The sequence below is a fragment of the Crocodylus porosus genome, unplaced genomic scaffold (genome assembly GCF_001723895.1).
Source record: "Crocodylus porosus isolate Cpor-Errol unplaced genomic scaffold, CroPor_comp1, whole genome shotgun sequence".
In the NCBI taxonomy this organism is placed as follows: Eukaryota; Metazoa; Chordata; order Crocodylia; family Crocodylidae; genus Crocodylus; species Crocodylus porosus.
Window position 1 is genome coordinate 53119286 of NW_017728948.1, and position 22160 is coordinate 53141445.

The following is a 22160-nucleotide window of genomic DNA, read 5'->3' on the forward strand; positions in this document are numbered from 1 at the left end:
GCCCAGAGTAGGGCAGTCCTGAAGTGGGCCAAGACAAGACTGGGAACCAAAAATCGGATCTGACCCAGTGGGCCTAGGCTGTGAGACCCAGCTGAGATGAAAAAGGACTGAGGCTAGAAGTGCCAAGTCCTGGAAAACATATCTGAGTGCCCAGACATTAGCTAGCCCACAGACCAGGGGCTGGGACCTACTTTGGGACTCTCATAGGCAGCCTCGCTCAAATACAGAACACAACATCAAGTTGTGGCAGATGAGAGGGGAGAAATACTCAGAAGAGGAAACTGAGCAGGGGCTGGGCAACTATCGGGGTGTTGCAGTCACTCCTCTCTTCCCCTGGGATAGTGCCTTGTTACAATATCACCACATCTAAGTGAGCTTTAGACTAGCTAATGGGGGTACTGATAGTGGTGTATTCTCTACAGCATTGAGTTCAACTCAGCTTACTTCCTCAGACAGCTACCCAGGATCCTGAAAGGGTTGCAGACTGAGGCTTTTGGGCCAGGGACAGAAGTTACATATAAACTGGTTTAAGATAACCTTGTTCGATGTAGTATCAGACTTAACTGATTTAGGTTAAACTGGTTTATGGAACTTCTGTCCCAGATCCCTTCCTCGTTCAAGTTAACGCACAGTACCCCAGCATCCCAAGATACATAACAGCCCTGGGCTATGCTGCCTGCTCCAAGGGGCATGCCCCTTGGAGCAGGGAAAGCCCCTATGGTGTAGGCTTTTTTGACCCTCAGCTATCCACCCCCTGCCCAGCTGCTGATTGCTTCAGTGGCTGCCACAGGCGGGAGGGAGAAGCAGTCCTCCTGGCCAGATGCCTGCCCTTGCAGCCCAGCATGGGGGCACTGGGAAGCTCCTTCCTTGCTGGGGGCTTGTCTCTACCCTAGCCCAGGGTCCTCCAGCTGGGGCAGCTGCAGGGAACTGATGGGAATTCATCCCCTCCTGAACCCCAGAGTTGCTTGCTTTAGCCCCTGCGAAACTCAGGAATAGCTCTGGGCAGCCTCAGGGTGTGAGGGGAATTCTCCTGCTCCTCTGCAGTCAGTTTTGCCTCAGCTGCTGCGAGTCTGAGACAACACTAGTTGCTCAGTTGACCTAGTGATGTTTTCTGAATAGTGTTGACAATGTCTCAGCTGGCAAAGTGCTCAGCATTTCTAATCTGATAACTGAAGAAATTAGTAACTTCATCCAGATTAGGCCCATAGAAATTTCAGCCAATTCTGTGCTCATGTAACTGGAGATTGCACCAACTGAGAGTTAGCCCTCAATTGGAAACACTTCCTTAAAAATCCTGATTCTGGCTGGGTCACAGCCTCCTGTATTGCACTTCAGTCATCCCACCTCAGGCTAGAAAGAGGAAGCCTGAAATATAAGGGAAAATAACCACACTAATCAATCAGTAAACTTCAGAAATGGTTTGATTCAAGATCTGAGCAAAGGTTACGGTCAGTTCTTATTTATCCATGTAGTTCATCCAACCTAATTCATTAAAGCAGTAATTCAGGAAAGCATCTGTATTCAGGTCAGCATTTAACCATGCATGTGAGTGATTTTCTGAATAATTGTCAATTTTGTAGAAAAAAACTTCACAAAGCAGCAGTCTGCAGTGTAATTTCACATCTTTCCAAAATTATGCTGTTTTACAGGCCCACACCTACATCCCCTAAGTCTGCTGTAGTATTTTACCTACATATCTTTTTGTTAAGATTTGTCCTTTCATCAAGCCTCCATAGTACAGTACCTTTAGTATCATGTCTCCTGGCAGCAATCTTCCATCTCTGGCAATTGCCCCATCTCGATAAATATGCTGTATAATAATGTGAACCAAAGGAGTCTCACTGCCTCCAACAATCCTAATCGCCAGATTTTCACTGGGATCAGTACGGTTGATCTTAATACTGGTAATTTCACCATCTGGGATCAGGTGATACAATCTGGGAAAACCTGAAATGCATATAAAAAGATATGTATTTGGAATAATAATTCTACATTAGTAAAACACTTAAAACGCACACAGCTTTGAGGCATCCACAGAGGCATCCACAGCAGATCCAGCTGGGTTAGGCTTTATCAGTAGGTATGAAAGGCTAGGGAAGGATGCACATGATAGATTTGAAATGATTTATTGATTAATACAGTCAAGCTTTCATTTTTCTGCTTTCAGTTCTTCTCTCTCTCTTCTACCATTATGTACTGGGACTCCTGCCAGTCTGCAGGATAGTACCCCAAAATATAATTAGGACCTTTATTGTGATCCAGGCAGATCAAATTTAAGAAGACTGCAGTAATGTGTTCAAATATCTCAGGAGAACTCAATATGTTCTTTGCCTTAAAACTTGCTCCCTTCCAGGCAGTCATTCTTTACTGGGCCAAGGACTATAGCATGGACATGTGTAACCACCACACCAAAGGGAGAGCAGGCTATCCTACAAACACTGCCATCACATCATGATCCATCATAGGCTTTCTTTACTGGTGCATGGCAGTTTTCAGAGGTTGCCTGAGCAGTGTATATGACTGCTTTACTAACCTTGTGTTTCAGCACTACAAAAGAAAATACCAGGGGGTGCTTGGCTCACAAAACCTGAGGAAATATTTCCTCAAATCTCAACCGCGAATTAAAGGAGAACAAGATGCCCTGCAGTTTCTCTACAGAACCCATCCTACTTCACTGTACAGTGTTCAAGCATACTCAGTGAATAGGAGCCCCAGGCTCCTTTCTTAATGCTGGTGCGCAAAGTCTTTGGGTGTCTGGAGGAAGTGCACATGGAAACTATGAATAAAGATGAGGTACATGCCAAACTTCTAGGACTTTCCAAACTCTGTCAGCTCAGCTACATATAAAAATTACTTTCTTCTAACCAAACCAGTCATATCTAATACAATGAAGGCTTGGTTTAAAACCTCATTGGGAAATGCAGGCATAAAAAGGTGTCTCTGCTTGGAATCCATTTAGCTGAAATGGCAGAAACAGCTGAAGCTATCAATAATGGATGTGACTTTTCTACGTTATTGCCTGGTGAAATGTTACTGCAGGCCTGTAAGTATGGGGCAAAACTAACAGACAGTTGCATGTCCCAGACTTTACGACATAGCTTTACCTCCCATCTACAGAAAAAAACAGTATGACTATATTCTCTGATACAGATCCCAGCTCAGCGTGGAATGTACATGCCAAATGTTAGACATCTGTATAGGCTCCCAGAAACAACAGTCTGCTCTGTGTTTTGAGTCTGGTGTGTGCTTGAGTACATCTTTAATTGGCACTATACAATGCAATGTAGAGAGAATGATTAATTTGGAGTAACAGGCAATTATTTGAACAGAAGAATGATATTTTTCTCCCCATGCCAGAATTTGGATGACATTTTCACTTGACTTATAAAACCACTAGGTAGCATATAACCATTTTGTCTCCCAAGCTGTAGTGAGCAGGATTTTACTGTAACCAAGGAAGGCTGAGTGGTTGTTTCCTCTTTTTACCTATATTTCCTAAACTTATGTTTTAAAAGGCACAGCTGTCTTTACAGCATGCATTTCTGTCACTTCCTTTTCTTTAAGGAGTACTAAACTTTCTGATAAGAATCCATCCCCAAATCATCTGAGTCTTAAGAGCCACTTAGCTATATTAGCCCCAAGTCAGGTAGAAGGTAGGGGCATCAGACTTTGTTGGCAACAGCCAGCTTAGTCAGATTCTGTGAATGGATTTGCAGAAAGAAAAGGATTAAAATACACAAGAATAAAATATAAAGGAAGAGAGCAGGGGGAGGAAGCAAAAGGTGGGTAGAAAAGATCTAAAAGAGCAGAGTGGCTGCGTCCAGATAAGCATGGCTGTGCAGTGTGTCGTGCCATGGACACATCTGCAGTGCCACGTACCACGTGTTCTGTTGTTGTCCATGCTGCAAGGGAGCAGTAGAGAGGGGTTTTTTTTGGCCCGGAGATATCCAAGGGTCAAAAAAACCCCATGGAAAAAAAGCAGAGCAGTATACATGGCAGCAGTGTGCGCTGCCCGAAGCCAAAGCCTGGCTGACTACAGCTGCACTCTACTGCTGGCCAGGCTCCGTGTGGCAGGATCACTGCTGCTGCAGCTCTGGGATGCCCCCAGAACCCCAGATAAGGCTGCTGGAGACAGCCTAGTGCTGGCCCCAGCTTCTCCTACCCTACCCAGGGTAACCTGCCACACTCCAGAGCATTGGTAATGCATAGGGGGTGCATGCAGGTGCATGCGCACCACCCCCCCCGAGATCAGCCATGCAACCCCTGGAAGCACCTGCCATGAAATCAGAAGTGCGCTTCCAGTTTCACCGCAAGCTTGGCGATTGGCTGACCAGGGAGGGAGGGTCTCCCAGCAGCCATCGGCCACTGGGGGACCGCCCCCCGTCGGCAATCTGGTGTCCCCCCAAAGAGTCAGGAGGCACCAGTCACCCATGTTCCAGAGCACACGTGGTACAGATGTTCCCCAGGGACAATGAGCAGTGGTGCAGGGTGCATTGCCTCTAGTTGTCCCCGGGGAACCAGACGTTCACACGCGTCTGGACACAGCCATTGAATACAAGCCTATGAAAGCTCATGTCTCTCTGAACTAGTTAGTCTCTAAGGTGCCCTATTTTTTCCTGAGTCTAAGAGAAATCAAAGGAGTTATCACAAGGAAATAATCCTTGGCTCAGTATTATTTTACAGGAATATCAGTATATATTAAATATATTAACCAATACTGAATATATTAACCTGTTAAATATCTTTTATTGATGTAAGTCCCCTGTACATGAGGGAAGCTATTTTGAATCTTTGCCACATGGGATCTTTTGACCCCTTTTGAGAGCTATTATGAATACATGTGAAAATAAATATTCTTTTACAATTATGGGTAAAAAATAATTTGCCACCATTTCTTTCAATTATTAATTTAAAATAAAGAGGTGGTAGGCAAAGAGTTTGTACATCCCTTGGACAGCCAGCTGCAGAATCCAAGTCTTAGTTTTCATGCATCCCATTTATCCCTCTCCCTCTCACACCCTCATATATATAATTAGCTCTCTAGCCTTTTTAACCAGGTTTTCCAGAGTAGGAAAACCCCAGAGCATGCATGTCTGCCTTTATGCTTTTACATTTCCAGTTTTTACACATTGATGAACTGCAGAATCTAGAAAGAAGTAAACCTTCTGTCCTGTGCTTGGTGATTCTTGCAGATTTTTTCCTGCACGACTGTATTTGTCTCCTCAGGAGTGATATGGAGTACTCTGAATCTGTCAATAATAATAAAACAGATATCTGGTTTACTTCTTCCTTAAGCAATATTCCTTTGATATAAGCCTGTATAATTATTGATGTACCAGAGGCCCCACTGCAGTTACAAATGACATGGAAGAGAACAACAAGCCCCTAACACCTATGCTCAGTTGGAAAGATGTAGGGTATTTAACTTACATTAGCACTTTTGCCACAAGATTTTCCCATGAAATGTTAACCATGCTTGCCTATTTCTCCCCAAAGTTTATGCTGCTTAATATTAGCCAATACTTAAATTAAATCAACTCACAGGCTTGTTGTATACCTGCTAATAATACTGATATTGAAATATTTTGGCCCTTAATTTCCAAGCCCAGGTTTGATAATGTCAGTTGCTTAGCTCTAATATATCTTGATTGTATTATCAACAGATTTGCACCCAGTGCTGTATATCTTAGTTAATTTTAGTTGACCTGACACACAGTGTAGTCAGTTGAAGCCCATGGCATTATTTCCCTGGTTAAAATTTACCCACATGAATCTTTTTGTAGGAGCATATTCTTGCCTTTTTTTTAAGCTTTGTTTCCAGAATTTAAGCAAACTTTCATCATCAAGAGGTCGTCAGTAGTTCCTCAGTACAAGGATGAGACATCCAGTAAACACGGACGTCATAGGTGAGTGACAGAGGCAGCTAATCCAAGTACTACATGTTTGATTGCAGACATGACAAATAGTTCTGGCAGAAAGGAGTATATCCTGGTGATATCAGATCTCAGCTCTTTCCTTTTGTCTCTCTTGTCTATCCACAATCCATAGTGAGGCAAGTTTACTTGAAATGACTAATGCTTTGTTGTATATCACAGCACTACTGGGGATGACTCAGTGCTCGAATCTCCCAGGTATTGTTGTTAATACTGATAAAGATCCAAATAAATAATTCTGTATTTTTCACACATGTTTGTCCTGGCTTGGATTTTGTACTGTTTTCAATCATCTTAATTTTTCACATTGCACAAATTCTTTTAATATTTCATTTTCCCAATTATTTTTGGGCCCCACCGGCGCCGGCCCTGGGACACTGGTCCCAAGACATTGGGACATTGATTCCAAGATGGTGACCGGGGGAAGGGAACCTGTCAGGGGGGAGGGCACCTGTCAAGGGCCAGGGCTACCCATGGAGTCCTTGACAGCTTGCCAAAACTGGGTAAGCGGCCCTCCGCCCAAAATAATTGCCCGCCCCTGTTATATATGCACCCCCATATATATTTATACACATCTTGTTAACCACCAGTTTCTTGTGAGAACTGGACTACAACTAAACAACATTTGTAACAACAGGATTGGAAATCCCAATCTCCTGCTGCAATTTTGAATTCAAATTTGGTTTGGGTACTAGATTCTTGGCTTGGCTTATCTCTAGGAAAAATTAGGTTTATAATGGTTTGTGTAAGCCATTTTTCTTTCTTTGTACAAGTTTCCCTCGCTTTGTGCTGTATGTGCATTCCTGGAAAAGGGCACATAACTCAAATTCACATAAAGGGAACCCACTTTACAATGTAACAAATAGAGAGGCGTTCCAACACCTCAACTGTACTGATTCCCAGACCCATTTCTACTACTTTTACAAGACAATTTTGGTACTCACCAACAGCAGACAGTACACACAAGCACAAGGAACTATCATAATGGGGATAGCAAGTACAGAAACACATGTTGCAGACAATGAGCAAGGAGCATGGCTCCACACAGGAGACTATATTTTTGGTGTGCGTCACTCCCACAATCCATCGCACAAAGCAGCTGATTGCAGGCTTCCACCACACCGACTGCATACGAGTGAATTTACCTCACATATAACACATTTTTGGCATAAAAAGGGTCACCACATAAGAGCAAATATGCACATACAGAACCTGCATAAAGTGAGGGAAACCTGTACAAGAAGTATCACAGGCATGTGCTTGAAATAGTTTTCTAGTTCCCTAAAGCCACTAACCTTTCTTAGCTTTTTTGTACAGTACAAATTATTTTAGACATCTGCCAACCAAGTGGATACAAGCCATTAGGTGAATCTTATTGCTTTCTATGGCTGTGGACAAGCACACCTTTAACTGTTTTAAAAAGGGAGGGGAAGGTGATACTCAGGGAGTACACATCAGTTGGTACCATGTAACAGTTATGTCTGCATAGTACTGAAATGATAGGAGTCAACTAACTGCAATAACTTGAGCCCTGAATGAAACAAAGATAAAGTTGCAATGGTTTTTTCTGTATCTGGAACACTACAGAATTATGTAGCTATAGCAGTTACATTATAATAGTTTTTGTCAGTGGTTTGATAATGATACAATTGTTATATTTGCTTATATCGATATTAAAGACACCACATAAATTAATTAAGAATGCCTACTATTACCTTTTGGAACCCTGTGCACTGATCATACACCTCCCTGTTAGAATCTAAGGTTAGTAAAATTGTAAATCAGAGACTGGGCAGAAGCAAGTCATCTATCAAGAAGATGCCAGTTTCACCTTCAGTGTTAGAGACTAAGCCGACTGCTATACACTACAAAGGTCTGATTACAGACCTAAAATGCTGGTGACAAAACTTTGTCAAACACCAGGTCCAATGCTTAATGACCTCCAAAGTAGAATCCTCTCCTCACTTAGGAAGTCAGTGGAGTCACGCTGGTGTAAGGGGACATGAATAAGATTCTCTGTCTGAAAAAAGTTGAAGAAGCAGGAAGTGAATTTGGCAACAGTTGATAGAAAATAATCCCATCAACTGGAATAATCTGTAAAATGATGTAAATGATGGCTCTTTTGTCCCACTCACCACATCAAAAGATCTGCCAGAAGCAGGGACAGAAGAAAGAAGACAGATTACAGTTCCACACCATTATTTTCCAGCTAGTGTACAGTCAATCCCTTGACAACCAGGACCAATGATCATAAGATACTAGAGAAGTTAGATCAATTTAATTTGGGCCAGATTTGACACAGCTGGAGAATCAAGGTGTCATAACAGGGGCCTCATGACTCCAAACTTTTCTACACTAAGCAGTTTTCAGTGCAAAAGAGAGCCTGGCTGTTGAATCCCATTTTGATTAATATTGCTTCAAACAGAACACATATTTAGAAATAAACAGAAAACGAATGGACAACCACAGAGAAATAATTTACCTGCACTGCTGCTGACCTCAGTGTAATCATGAGGTACAAAGTATAACTTAAGTTAACAACTGTCAGATCTAAAATGGGGGAAATTCATCTGAATATCGATGAATCCACAAAGTAGGTGATGAAGCCGGGAAACCAATGGACCATTGAGAGAAGGGCATTGCCCCCCTTAAAGTGCCGCAGTTTCCAAGTAACAGTATCCTCAAACAAGGGATAAAGGACTCAGTAAAGCAGAGAGAATTTGTAGCAAGAAGCTGACAACACTTGGAAAAGCTGACTTTGTTATTATTAGCCAACTCCATCCATCTTTAGTGTGTGATCCAACAGCAGCAACAGTCAAACTGTAGACTACAGAGAACAACTGAAGGGGAAAAAAACAAAAAATGGAGCATGTTGCTTTTTGTCAAGATGATTAAGATTGGTTCCTAGGTAGAAGAGTTTTCAGTTCCTCTTCCAGCAAGAGGAAAGAGACTGATAACTTTTGAGTATACATGACAAAAAGCACTAGTTGCAAAGAACTTATAAACATTTTTAGTAGGAATGTGTTCATCTTGTTTCAAGTTATTCACTTGTGTTCTTGTTTCCAATATGTAACTAGGCATTTAGAAACACATTTCAAAACTGTATGTGCATAATTGCATATCTTATTTGCATATGCAACTAAAGTCATCTTAATAACTGTCCATGCAAATAGTCAGTTAAATACATAATTGGACATTTGAGTGATGCAACAGTAAATCCAATGTAGATTTTTTTTCTCCCATAACAAGGAATAATATGTGCACAAGTTGTTTAAAACTTCCCATCTTTAAAATATCAATGAAGTTATCAAAGATGATATCAAGTCAGAGACCAGAGTCAGTACCACCTTTATAAAAAGAATCAGCAGATTGGAGTTACCTATTTGCCTTTTATGTCAAAGCAGGGCAGTCCTACCCTTTCCAGGTCAGCTCTGTACCCTCCCTAGATATGCTACAGAGAAGAGGGGACCCGGGGCAGCTCTGGGGAGCCAGCACCACGAGGCTGCTGCACCTGAAAGACAAGCTTGCCAGATGCAAGAATCTTGTGGTCCCATATAGGACCGTCCAGCTTCTATGGCTGGGTGGTGCAAGGCTGTTTGCCTACATAGCAAAGACTTACAGGTTGGAGGGGACATTCTGGTGTCCCTGCTCCAACTGATGTGTAGTGACCTTGCTGTGGAGAGAGCTGGAGAAGGTAAGACTCCTCCCCACCCAGAACTCCAGTGGTCAGCAGTCTGCCCAGGATGCTGCAAGAGCACTCTACCTTTCTGGTTCTGCAAACCATTTGAGGACGCAATACAATGGAACTATTTATGCTGAGAAAGCTAAAACTGTGGAAGACTGGGCCTGAACAAGTTTGGTCTCAGAGGGTATTTCTACACAAGACATGTACTGTGCAATTAACTAATTAACTATGCAGTAAACATCTCAGTGTCTACATATCCACCTGTGTTAAGGCGCACAAAGCTAACAAACTCCACAGCAGGATAGGACTTGTATATGAATACAAGTCCTACCCTGCTCCAGAGTTTTTCTGTGCACAGTTGGGCATGAGGGTGCTTCAGTGCAGGGGGCAGCCAGCTCCTCTACAGCACACCGAGCCCAGTCACAGCAGCCCTGGATTGGCAGGCTCCAGGACCCCCTGCCAGCTGGGACTGATCTTGACCCAGCACAATGTGCTGAGGTCTAGATGCACTGTAAACTGTGCATCCAGGAGCTTCCCAGGAGCAACAAGCTCCACAATTTATTGCTGCACACTAATGGCACATGTAGACATAACAAGAGGCATCTAAAAAAAACTTAAGTGAAATTTGGACACCCAGTTCCAAAGAGCAATCCAATTTGCCCTTGCTCCACAAGCCAGAAAACTCAGTAGGTGCCTAAGTTTAGGTGGTAGTCACAGTTTGAAGTTCACTGTTTCCTAGATGCCTACTCATGAGCTTTTGATCTTTTCAGCGTCTAACATACCCACCTAGGCTCAAAAAAAATCCCATGTTTGGTGTTGGGATGACATGAGAGTACCAAAGAGATCTGATCTATGCATACCAAAGTTGTATTAATGAGCCTGAATTCATACCCCTGTTATGGTACTCACCTGGGAGGGGTAGACCTGCATCCCTTGCTACCCTTTTCTTCTTAGCTTTTAAACCCATAACTGTCTAATACAACTTACATAAAGAATTCTGGGAACAAACATGCAATCTGCCTCTGCAACTTAGAGGCAATGGCACTTAGGTGGTGGAAGCCTGGGTTTTGAGCCCCATTTTCAAGAAAGCTTATGCATTTTACATTAGACTTTGATTGTTTTGAATAAAAAGATCCTGCAAACAGACTCTGGAATCCAGGATTCCTATTTCCAGGGAAGTTTCATTCTCACTAGGTTCCAGAGTCATTCTCCCTCTTGTCTACTGTCCTTCCAGCTCCATGACCTGCACTTCTGGGCTAGGGACAGAAGTTACACATAAAATGCTTTAAGTGATCAGAAACTGGTTTGAATCTGTAACAGAACAGAAGCTCAGTGCACATAAACAAGTTTCAAAATGGCTAAAACTGGTTTAAGATAAATCTCATTGAATGTAGTATCAGACTTAACTGATTTGGGTCAAACTGGTTTATGAAACTTCTGTCCCAGACCCCTTCCTGGTTCAAGTTAAATCACAGTCCCCCAGCATCCCAACCTGCTTTCTAACCCTGTGCTGTGCTGTGCTGTGCTATCTGCTCCAGAAAGCAGGTCTGGCTCTGCCCCTCTGCCCCCTAGCTGGAGCAGTGAGGGCTGGCTGACAAGGGGTGGGGTGGGGCGGGGTGGGGGGCAAACCCAGCTGGGGATGCAGCCCCATCTACAGTGGGGGGACTGCCCCCTCAGACAAACTCCAGCTGGTGTCTGGGACCAGGGAGAGGGGTGAAACATCCCTTCCCCATTCAAACTTACTGCTCGGTGCAACTGTGGACTACAAATCCCAGAGGCACCTGGGAGCAGGAAGAGGAAGTGACGAGAAACCCTGCAGAATCCTGCTGCTGTGACTGTAGACTGCAAAAACCCAGAAACCTCAGGGGCAGCAGGAACAGGAGTGAACACAGCCAGAGAGCCATTGTCTAGTGCCCCCTGGCCTCTGGCCTGAGCCACTGCAGGCATGTGGCTGCATTTCCTGTATCAAAGGTAAATGCCTATTCACTTCTGTTTCAATTTAATCTGTACAGTTTAGACTAACCTGCAAAAACTGAATTGATTTAGCCTCAGGCTTTTTGACCATCTGTACATAACCCTGGACTCAATAGGAAGCATAAGCCTGGTGGTTATACAACTCTCTTGGGAAGCAGATGTGGGTTCAAAGCTCCTGAGGGTAAGATGGACTCACCACTCAGGTTTCCTACTTGCTGAGAAAATATTCTAAGCACTAAGCTATTGTTGAGAGTGGGACTCAGGGTTGCAAACTGCAAGTCAGTGGAGGTACTAAGGATAAAATTCTGGTTTTGGAATTCTGCTGAGGTAGCAAAACTCCACATTGCCCCAGTATGTCTGGGCACACAGAGTAAATTCAGTCTTGGGCAAAGTCCAGAGCACTCATTTAAACCCACTTGTAAGATATGAAGTACAAGTTACTGCCGCTTTCTGATTTTTACCACAGGCACCCACCCCCAGAAGTAGGGCTAGATTTTCAAAAAGCCCAGTGACTGAAGGAACCTTACTTGCAGCATGAGTCAGGCATCTAAGCCCCAAAGAGGATAGGAGTTTCAGATATGTGTGTATGTCTACAGTTTCCTGCTGACTACCTCCAGCTTTCTGGGTTGTCCAAGTGTCTACCTCTACTTACCTCTATTTTTTCTATAGACTCAAACCTGGTCAAATTGCACTGTTATTTTCAGGCACTTAAATCTCTCTATTAACTGGACAGAGATCCTAGGTGCCTAAACCTAGTCAAATTAGATTGTTTTTGCAGGCTAAGACCTAGGTTTTAGATAGCCCAACTCCCAAATGTAGGTGCCTCTGAGTCCAAACTGGATCAGGCCCTTTGAGATGGGCTCTTTGTTCCTCTGTATCTAGTGTAATCACCTGGGCAAAGAGGATGTAAAATGCAACCATTCTGATTTGACAGCATTTTACACTCATTTTTGCATTGGTGTCACTATCTGGACAGGGTACAGAACAATGGGGAACTGGGCATTTTCCTTTTTAAAATGCTGATCTAATCAAACAGAAATATGCAACTGGATACCTGGTTTGGGGGCAGAACTGATATTCTGCCCCACGTACCCATCACTGAAGTTCAAGGTGAAGTAATAATAAACTTCATTTAGACCATTCTCTTTCTAAAGGTGTTGTCACTTCCCCACAGTGCAGCAGTGCTGGAGTCTCATATACAAGCACCACAAATACAATACATTTAGTTTAACATTTGAGTAGTGCTTTGAGCATGTTAAGTGCTAATTAATGTTTCTTCCACTTTCTTATCCTTACATTTGGTACATAGCAACTTGCCTCTGTTTCCCTGTTATAGAGCTTGGTGTCCTTGCAGTGTTACCTATCTGGCTATGATGACATACATGTGCTACCAAAAACTCAAATGCAAATGATGGAATAATGATAATATTTTAAAGAGATTCCCTCTGGGGATCTTCCAGATGCTTTATAAACATTAACAAAGCACCACAACCCCTGTAATATGGATGAGGTAGTATCCAAATATCTTAGGGGAAAATAAAAATGCACACATTGATTAAATGAATTGATCAGTCACAGAGGGAATTAGTGACAGAGCCAGCAACAGAATCAGGATACCCAGTCTCCGAATCGCATGCCATGGTTGTCTCTGCAGCAAGCCTTCTATTAGTAGAACATCCCCATTTAGATGTCATGCGTCTATAACTTGTCACCCTGAGCTCACAACTGCATTTTCTTTTAAAGACAGAATAATGTTATATTTTAAAAACCACTTGCAAGATTTAAGACCCATGCATCATGTCATGTGAAGCAACTTGTTCATACCGTCACAGTATATAGCACAATACACAACAAAGCATTACCTTCTTCTGAGGCAATAGAGTTGCCAGTATTTTCCCTCTCCCGGTCAGCCTGGTTTGATACTGCACTTCCACTTTTTGTTCGTCGAAGAACGCTGAAAGCTTTATTTATTTTTTTAAAAGACCTGCTTCTTATAGTGGAACGTTCAAAGTGCTGAGCTGCAAGACAGAAAAAACAGAGTGCAGCAACTTTGGGTTGAATGACATAAAAAAACATATCTTGTCTATCACCTTAGGTATGTATGGAGGACACAAGTCATAGAAATGGTGAAAGCATTCTGTAGTCTCCCCTTCCCTTCATCTTTGCACTTGGCTGCCTAAATTTTTCACCTGGCCCCATAGATATATCAGCCTTAATTCTAAGAATCGTTGTGCTACCTCTACCTACCTACACTCTAGAACATGGACTGACAATTTATGGCTCATGGACCAGGTCCAGCTCCCGAAACCACTGAATCTGGCCTGCAGACCCAGGGGGCTTTGGTGGCATTCTGGCAGCGCTGCTGACTGCTGGTCTATAAATCTTTAATCCCATCTATGAAGCTAGTCCGAAATATGGTGTTCACTTCTAGGGGGAGTGTGTGGTGGACTACATTATCCAACGCTAAAGCATTGCTATGGAATGCCTAGTGGAAAACGCATGTTAAAGAAAGGATCACTGCCCCAGCAAATGAGCCTTTTATGTTCCACCAACCTGAAGGGAGGCAACTGGGACTATTGCTAGGTCTTTCTATGGAGGCAGCTTATGACACTGCTGTAAACCTACCACAGTGCTCTTTCACCATTCACTCCCTTCCCTTCCCCTGCTCCCTCAAAAAACAGACTACTGTTAATATTTTAATAGATATAAAGAAGAACAGGAGCCTAGAGGAGACCTTTGGGCTCATCTAGTCTGACCTTCTGTAGTAAAATTAGTCACAAATAGAGAGGTGAAAAACCAGAAACAGATCCTAGTTTTAAATAGGCAATACATTAGAACATTATTTTTTAATTTAAGCAAAACTAATAATAATGTGCTTATTTAATGAGGGAGGAGAAAAAAAGACTGAAACTGACTTGGCAAGGCAATATAAATGTATACAAATTTAAATACAAATAATGTATTCTTGTTTTTGCTGTGCCATAGACAGAATCAGGGCACTTGAATTACTCTGCATCTTTCCGTGCTATGCATGTAGTGGCACAGAACTCCCCCAAACCAGATTTAACACCCAAAGATTCAGCTAATCTAGCAGGATTCAATTCTGTGCCACCAGCCTTGGATTCTGATGCTCAGTATGCACCTTTCCTTCTGTTCTTCCACCACATGTCCTCAGAGCCAAAGCTTTGCTCTTTAGTTTTTATTTCAGCTAATTTTTAACTCATTCTTTTTTAGACCTCTGTCCATTTTCCCAAGACAAGAAATGCATTACTAGCTCCTGCTCCCCCCCACACCCACGATTGTTTCTGACTTTACCAATTCTTTTTCTTTGGCCAAAACTCATGTCAAGATTTGGCCAAACTGTATTTTCAAATTTGCCACTCCTTTGGAGGTAGTAGCATGCTAAGGAATGAAGAAACATGGAAAGACTTCTTGGGCCCCCAGGTTAATTACGTATTAAACTGTAACTTGGCCATATGTTAAAGCAATCAATGGCATCATAAAATAAGGAATAAACCACATGGTGACTTCCAAAAAATGTGGAATAACTTTGTGGCTGGTTCCTATCACAACATTAATTGAATGTGTGGCCCACGGCTGGGAGCCCCATCAGCTGATCCAGGTTCCCAGCCACGGGGCACACCGTACATTCCCACGGCTGGGAGCTCTGTCAACTGATCCAGGCTCCTAGATGTGGGGGCGCACCATGTTCTCTTGCAGCTGAGAGTCCTGACAGCTGATTCAGGGGTACCTCTGCACAGGCAATGTGGATGATGTGACGTGATGCGTGATCCCACAATCATGCCTCCTGCTCTGATGTGTTGATGATCATGCATCAGATCCCATTTGGCTTTACCTACATGTCTGCCAGGGGTTTAGATGTCACTTCTTTTAACCATGTATTTCGTTTTTAACAATGCCAGCTTCCTTGAGTGACATAACCTTGGAATTTTAGGGAGAGTTTTGAAAGATTTGTTTCCTATGGTTTTCCTATGAAACCACTGTATCCATAAAACACTAAATCATTTCAAAATGTGCCTTTTTCATCCTAAATATAAATACTTTGACTAATGATTTTCTATGATTTGATTTTTCTATGATTCTGTTACAGAACACATACAGAGAAAGGCCTCTAGACTCCAAGAAAATCATTTTTTAGCACTTACTTCTGTTTCGGTTGCTTCTATTGGGATCTCCAGAACTACTCCCCGACTGGCTGTCCTCAGAGGCGGGGTTGAAGCCTGGATTAACTAGGCCTGGTTCATCTGTCATTAAGGCTATAGCTGCAGCTGCAGAGAGCTCTGGGCCAAGAGCCGCTACTGTTAAAGTGGAACTACAGTCTGGAGAGCCATCTTGCGAACGTCTCTTTCGTTCCTTTGTAAGGCCATAATGGGATGCTCCTTTACATCTAAGACAAAGCAAGAAGAGAGGTGGGAAAAAAGGAGATAATAGTAAAACTTGCATTTTGATATCTCCTGCTTACAAGCATTTGGCACTGAGGAACAGTTAACTGCATCAAGGTTAACTATTGCAATCAAACCATTTTGCTAACCTATGAAATGCAGACACTATGCAACATTGAAGAATGTCAGCCTTGTCCAGGTTTCACAGAATCAAAAAGGAGGAAATAGATGCCATCTTATAATTATCTATGTTATTATTTTACTTGAAAAGTCAACATCCAAGGAAGAGAAAATTTAGAGATATACTTGCTTGTAGACATAGTTCTGGAGGGTCCAAAAGCAAAAGATAGACATAGCAGGTGGTTGATCAAATCAAAGACTAGAGTCTATAATCTGCCCTTTGTCTTCTGCTAATGAAAGAGATCAGTGTGTGGCCTGAAAGCTTGTTCGTGAAATAAAATCCCACATGCACAGTAGCTTACTGAATTCTGCCACATGGCAAAGGTTTTCTGCTGTAGAAGCTGTCACTCTACTAGCACACCAACACCCTGCTGCACACACAGATGATCTCTCTCCCTTGCCTTCCTTTTGAATTTTTGTGACAGCTTCTATTTCAAATTGGATTCTTATCTATGAGCAAAACCCAGAACTTCAGAGCCAAAATACTTCCAAACTTATGTATATTCAGACCTAGAACACGAGATGAAGCTAGCTTGACTTGTTCTGAAAGCCCCATTTTATGTTTGACACAGGTATTTTTTTCAAGCTAATGCTGCTAATGTAATTTAAAACACACCTAATTGGTGTAATGTGGGGTTTTCAGTCTACATTGGTGTTATGTGAGGGTTTCAGGTAAGCTACTGGGATTGAAAATACCCACCTTTTTCCTAGTCTAGATAAGGCCCAAGAGATAGTAAGTACTGGCCAGCTGGCATTATCCTGAGGGGTGAGGTGGGGAGATTTGTGAGTCACATCCAGAACAAAGCAGCAGTGAGTGGCATGCCCGTAGGGGAAGTAATGGCACAGTTCTCAAGGCAACAGCTGTTCATTGGATCTCACTGGAGCTTGACTGCTCTCACAAATAAAAACCCCAACCACAAATCCTAACCTTAGCAGCAACAAGATCCTTTCTAGGTCTAGTGCTACAAAATAAAAAAAAAAAATTTAAAAAGAGAAGCTAAGGATAAGGCATCATGAGAGATAAAAATACAATCCATTTAATTGTACATAACCTATTTTCAGTGCCTACTGAGCCTTAAGACGGATTCTGTGTGACAGAACAAGCATCACACAGACAGTTGCTTTCAAACCCCTGGGGCTGCCTGAGGAAAGTCACTGTGATGAGCTGGAAGGGTCCCGAACTCTTAGTGATTTGATGCTTAATTAGAGTCACCAAAACCACTGTGGATAAATCACTCAGCACCAGAAACTTTTCACAAACAGCACCTCCACTCTGCCACTGCAGCCATTAGAAAGGCATTCATTAGAATGAATTCTGCCTTTTAATCACTGTCTTGTTACTGGTATTCTCTCTTCTTCGCGGCTAAAGTTAACTGACGTCTTTCACATAAAAGCCATCTAGGACAAAATCATGGAAATTACTGCAGAAACCCTCAGGGACACAAAGTCTTTCGTAAAATGTGACGCATACACCACACACTGCATAACATATACCATCCATGATGCTGATGTGCTGTGTGTCAGGACAAGTTTAATGTATGAAAGGTCCAGGAAACAGATACCTTGTGGAAATGCTTCTTAGCATGCAAGTGAGGGGTCAAGCTACTCAGACAGGAGAAAGACAAGCCACAGAACATTTGGTGTCTATTTCAAAACAACTTCTTAATTCAGTTTACTCTTAATTAGGGTGCTTGGTTAATTTGGTGAGAGAAGTAAAATGGCTCCTATAATAGTAAACTGTTTTTTCCTCATTATTCTTTCGTTGGTTCCATCATCATCTCCATACTGAGCTGATAACTGTGTCAGTTTACTCAGTTTTTAGAGTTAAGTGACAAGTGAGGATATATTTGAATGGTCTTTTGAACTGACAAATTCTCTTTAGTGAAATTGTATTTGTGACCTATTAGCATCTGCCTACTGTGGTTGTCCAAGAGACTGAACTGTAGTAATGCTAATCACTGGGAGGAGCATGTCAAAGCTTGGACATTCAAAAAGGACCTTTAACTGTGTGTTCAATTGTAACATAAGGCTCTGCCCATGCTCAGCTGCCTCTGCCATCAGAAATTTTGGCAGCAGAAGGCAGGTGCCAGAAAATACGTATATGTGCAGCTCTGCCTAACAGCTGTGCACCATAGTATCCTGAGAAGACACTGTAATAGCCAGCAGAACATGAAAAAATATCATAGAATCATAGAAGTAGGGTCAGAGGCGACCTTGTAGATCTTCAAGTCCGACCCCCCGCCCGGGCAGGAGAAAAACTGGGCTCAAATGACTCCAGCCAGGGAGTCAAGCCTCTTCTTAAAGACCCCCAGGGTAGGAGCCAGCACCGCTTCCCTTGGAAGTTGGTTCCAGATCCTAGCCCCCCTGACTGTGAAGTAGTTCTTGCGGAGTCTACAGGTATCTTCTGCCAGCTGGTAGATGGTAGAAAAAGCCATACTGTGCTCTACAGAGGTGATATAACTCTGAACTCAGATCTGATGAAGAATGCCTTGCATTCAAAAGTTTGTCTTTTTTCTCAGCCATGCTGGGATAATAAATAAAGATATCACTCACAGGCCCAATAAAAAATATCACCCACAAAAATCTTTGCTTCTCATAATTCCTGGACCATTACAGCTACATCACTCCAACACTACTGCTGCTCTAGAATCTCTCTCAAGACGAGGCCTTAGACATTTATTTGATGTTGGTTAGTGACGCAAATTATCCTGCTGGGCATGCAACAATGCTATGTCTGGCTACCTTGTATAAATTTCAATTTTTGGATACTGACAAACTAAAGGAAACCACTTAGAACAGTGGTTTTCAATCAGGGTGAGCACAATCCTTTTAAGGGTATCACTTAATATTAGCAGTATTGGGTATGCAAATACAGGAGTCACAAAACAAACCCAGAGATTTTGAATAGGAATCCATAGTACAAACAACATTCTGACTTGCTGTGGTCTTTCTGAATTCTTTGCAACAGAAGAACTCCTGTATTGTTTATCCATAGTCAACAACAAGGGAGGGCTAAGAGGGAAGGAGTGGAGAGCTGTCCCTTTCCTAATGCAGCAGTCCTTTCTAGCAGACTGGCCTTTTGACATTGGCTTCCAGAAACTAGGTGCAGCTGTCCTTCTTCATTCCCTTGAGATCTTGAGAGAATTACCTGGAGTTAATGTTTCCATTAGCCAGTAAATAGACATTGCCACTTTTGGTCAGGGAGCATCAGTATCATGCAACCCCCCATTTTGGTCCTGAAAGATCTGTATCACTGCAGCCAAGTTATACTCTCATGTTGGGTGAGGAGAAGAGATATCAGGGAAGGGGACAGAAAAACAATAATAAATATTAATTCAATTCAGTTTTATAAATAAAACACTAGAGTGGTTAGTAATGCAAGGAAGTCACAACAGGGAGCAATACAATTGAAAAAGCAGCAAGACCACACTAAACCGTAGCTAGAATTCTTAGAATAAGAATATTTTGAATCTTTCTACCAAAGTTCTGTTAAACGTCTACATTACGGGCTTCAGCCCTGCAAATGGATCCAAAGGAACAGGCCCTTACGGAGCTCATATAAAAAAAAGGCATATAGGGCCACCCACACAAAACTTATTCCTGGATCAGTGCCAGATTGCTTTCTTAAAGCAGTCTTTTCTATAGTCATCTCTACTCACTGTTGTTTATTCTATGGAAAACAGCTAGTTAATAGGATCAATGAAACTATTTTCTTTTGGAAAACAACGCCTTCAGATAGTGACATTTAATGTGGCTCACTGGGGAAGTTCCTCACTGGGGAAAGGGATGTAAGTCGAAAGACATCATATTCTTCTAATTCTACCAGAAACAGTTAAGAGAGAGATATACAGCTCTTTAGGAGTGAACACTTAATTTGTACTCTAGCTTACATAAATGCTTAGCAGGCATAAATCTATAAGGCATAAGCATGCTCTGTATAGAATAACATAGTGTCCCTTGAAGAAGAAGAAAAAAATCTCAAATCTGTAATAAAGAGCATCTCTTCTCTTTCAAAGATCATTGTTTTATTTATGCTGACACTACTGTGATAACAGGAAACAGAATTAAGAAACACATGTTCCCCTAGCCATGAATAGAGGGTCCTGCTTAAGTGGCCGTATAATCATATTCATATGGATTCAGTTTTCTTTCCAAAAGGCTCAAAACAGAGAAATCCATGAAATAGCAACATACCATTATTAATCACAAAGAGAGAGGCAATTAGAAATCACCCCCACCACCCATGATTTATAGCTGGAAGAGAGGGATGGAAAGGAAAGTAAGACACCTGATTAGCATGAGCAAGTCGTAAAGCAAACTGAACACTGACTAGGGCCAAGGTAAACTGCAGATTTATATCCCTGCTCAGCTGCTCTGAACAGCAAGTACTCTTGTGATGTTATAGAGTAGGCCAACAATATGAAGGCCAGAAATATGAGATAACACACATTGTCCTTTTACAGAACCATGGATTTTTGAAGCAGTACCATTTAATAAGTGTAATAGTGAACGTACACTGGAAACCGGCAGAAACCCTTTAACCTTTCCCTGACACTACTTGGCTGCAGTCTTGTCTTCAGTAAATCCTAAGAACTGGAAATCACAGGTTCAAAGGACAATGGCATGTTGATATTGGTCTTCCCCCTTTTAAACACAAGCTCTGCTGGAAATCAAGACTAACAGAAATATTTGTATTTTGAAAATTCTCATGAAAACAATAGTTTTTACTCAAAGACATAATTTCCCTTGCAATACTTGGAAGCTGTACTGCTCAAGGTAAGAGATAGACAAAAAGTAAACAAGGACATAAATAAGGACAACTGAATTGGCTGTTCACTATTCTTTTACTTTTAATCAGGGTGGTGGATGGCGGCGATGGCAGTGCAGGGAAGATTGCATATGGCTTGCATGTGGCAGCAGTGCAGGATGGTGAATGGTGGCAGTGCGGTGGCAGCGCGAGGTGGTTTCATACAAAAGTGGTGACACGGTAGTGAATGGCAGCAGCATGGCAGCCACAGTGAAGTGCCAGTTAATAGAGTATTCCAGCTAGCAGAATGCCTGAAAACAGGGATTTTGCTGTACATCCTTAAAACACTTACTGGGTGCGTGTACATATGCAAAAGATCTGGGAACAGTTTACTCTTAAGTAAACTACTTGAGAGTAAATGCTCCTGGGCATGTGTCTATATGTGCAGGGACATGGGAGCAGACCTGCTACTCCTAGCACTGCTTCTGCTCCATGCAGCCCTGCAATTGGCCCCTGCAGCAGCCAGGTGGAGCTCTAGGTTGGGAAGTAAAGATTTCCCACTGTGGGCCCCATGACCACAGGGCTTAGGCTGGGAAACAGGGACCCCCCAGCCTGGGACCTGCAACCATGGGGATCAGGCTGGAAGATAAAGATCCCCCAGCTCTGGTCCCCTAATCATGTGGGACACTGTCCCCACCTGGGCTCCAGTGGCAGAGCCTGCCCCAGCAGCAGACAGCTTCTGGGGGCAGGGAACAACCTCCCACCCCCTGTTGCCTGGGAGCACATTTGCTCCTGGTCAGGGGTCTACACGTGCCCTACTGCACAGCTACTAATCACAAGTAAATTTGCTACTTGTATTTGCAAATGTATTTGTGATTAGAGCTAATTACTGCACAGTAAGCATCTGCACATATAGATGTGGATGCTTAATGTTCAGTAATTAGCTCTACTGTGCAGTAAAGCATCTCGTGCAGACACACCCACTGATAATGCAAAAATCACTTCACGGCCTGAAAGAAGAACTAACTAGTGGGCATTCTTGAAGGCTGACAGACTCTGTCTGCTACAAAAACTGTTACAGCTATTCTTCAAAGAAAAACTCAGGTAGTTGTATAGCTCTAAGCCACAGCAACAGATCTGAAGGACCTCCCAGCAGAGGAACACAGCAAAATGTAAAGCAACCTCTGCAGCCTGAACACCAAAGGCCATAATCATGCCTCTATTTGTATTTAACATTT

General features: G+C 42.6%; 1 protein-coding gene across 4 annotated transcripts in view; it reads right to left on the minus strand.

Moving 5' to 3' along the window:
- The window catches only part of LNX1 (ligand of numb-protein X 1), a 113514-nt gene that overhangs the window by 31694 nt on the left and 59660 nt on the right, over positions 1 to 22160 (minus strand). For 3 of the 4 annotated variants that reach the window (XM_019552754.1, XM_019552756.1, XM_019552757.1), the window contains 4 exons: positions 15759 to 16000; positions 13455 to 13610; positions 5163 to 5249; positions 1745 to 1947 (listed from right to left, as the gene is read on the minus strand). In XM_019552754.1, coding sequence (XP_019408299.1) covers positions 1745 to 1947; positions 5163 to 5249; positions 13455 to 13610; positions 15759 to 16000 — 688 coding nt within the window. The remainder of the gene's footprint in view (positions 1 to 1744; positions 1948 to 5162; positions 5250 to 13454; positions 13611 to 15758; positions 16001 to 22160) is intronic. The other variant, XM_019552755.1, reaches the window with a different exon arrangement.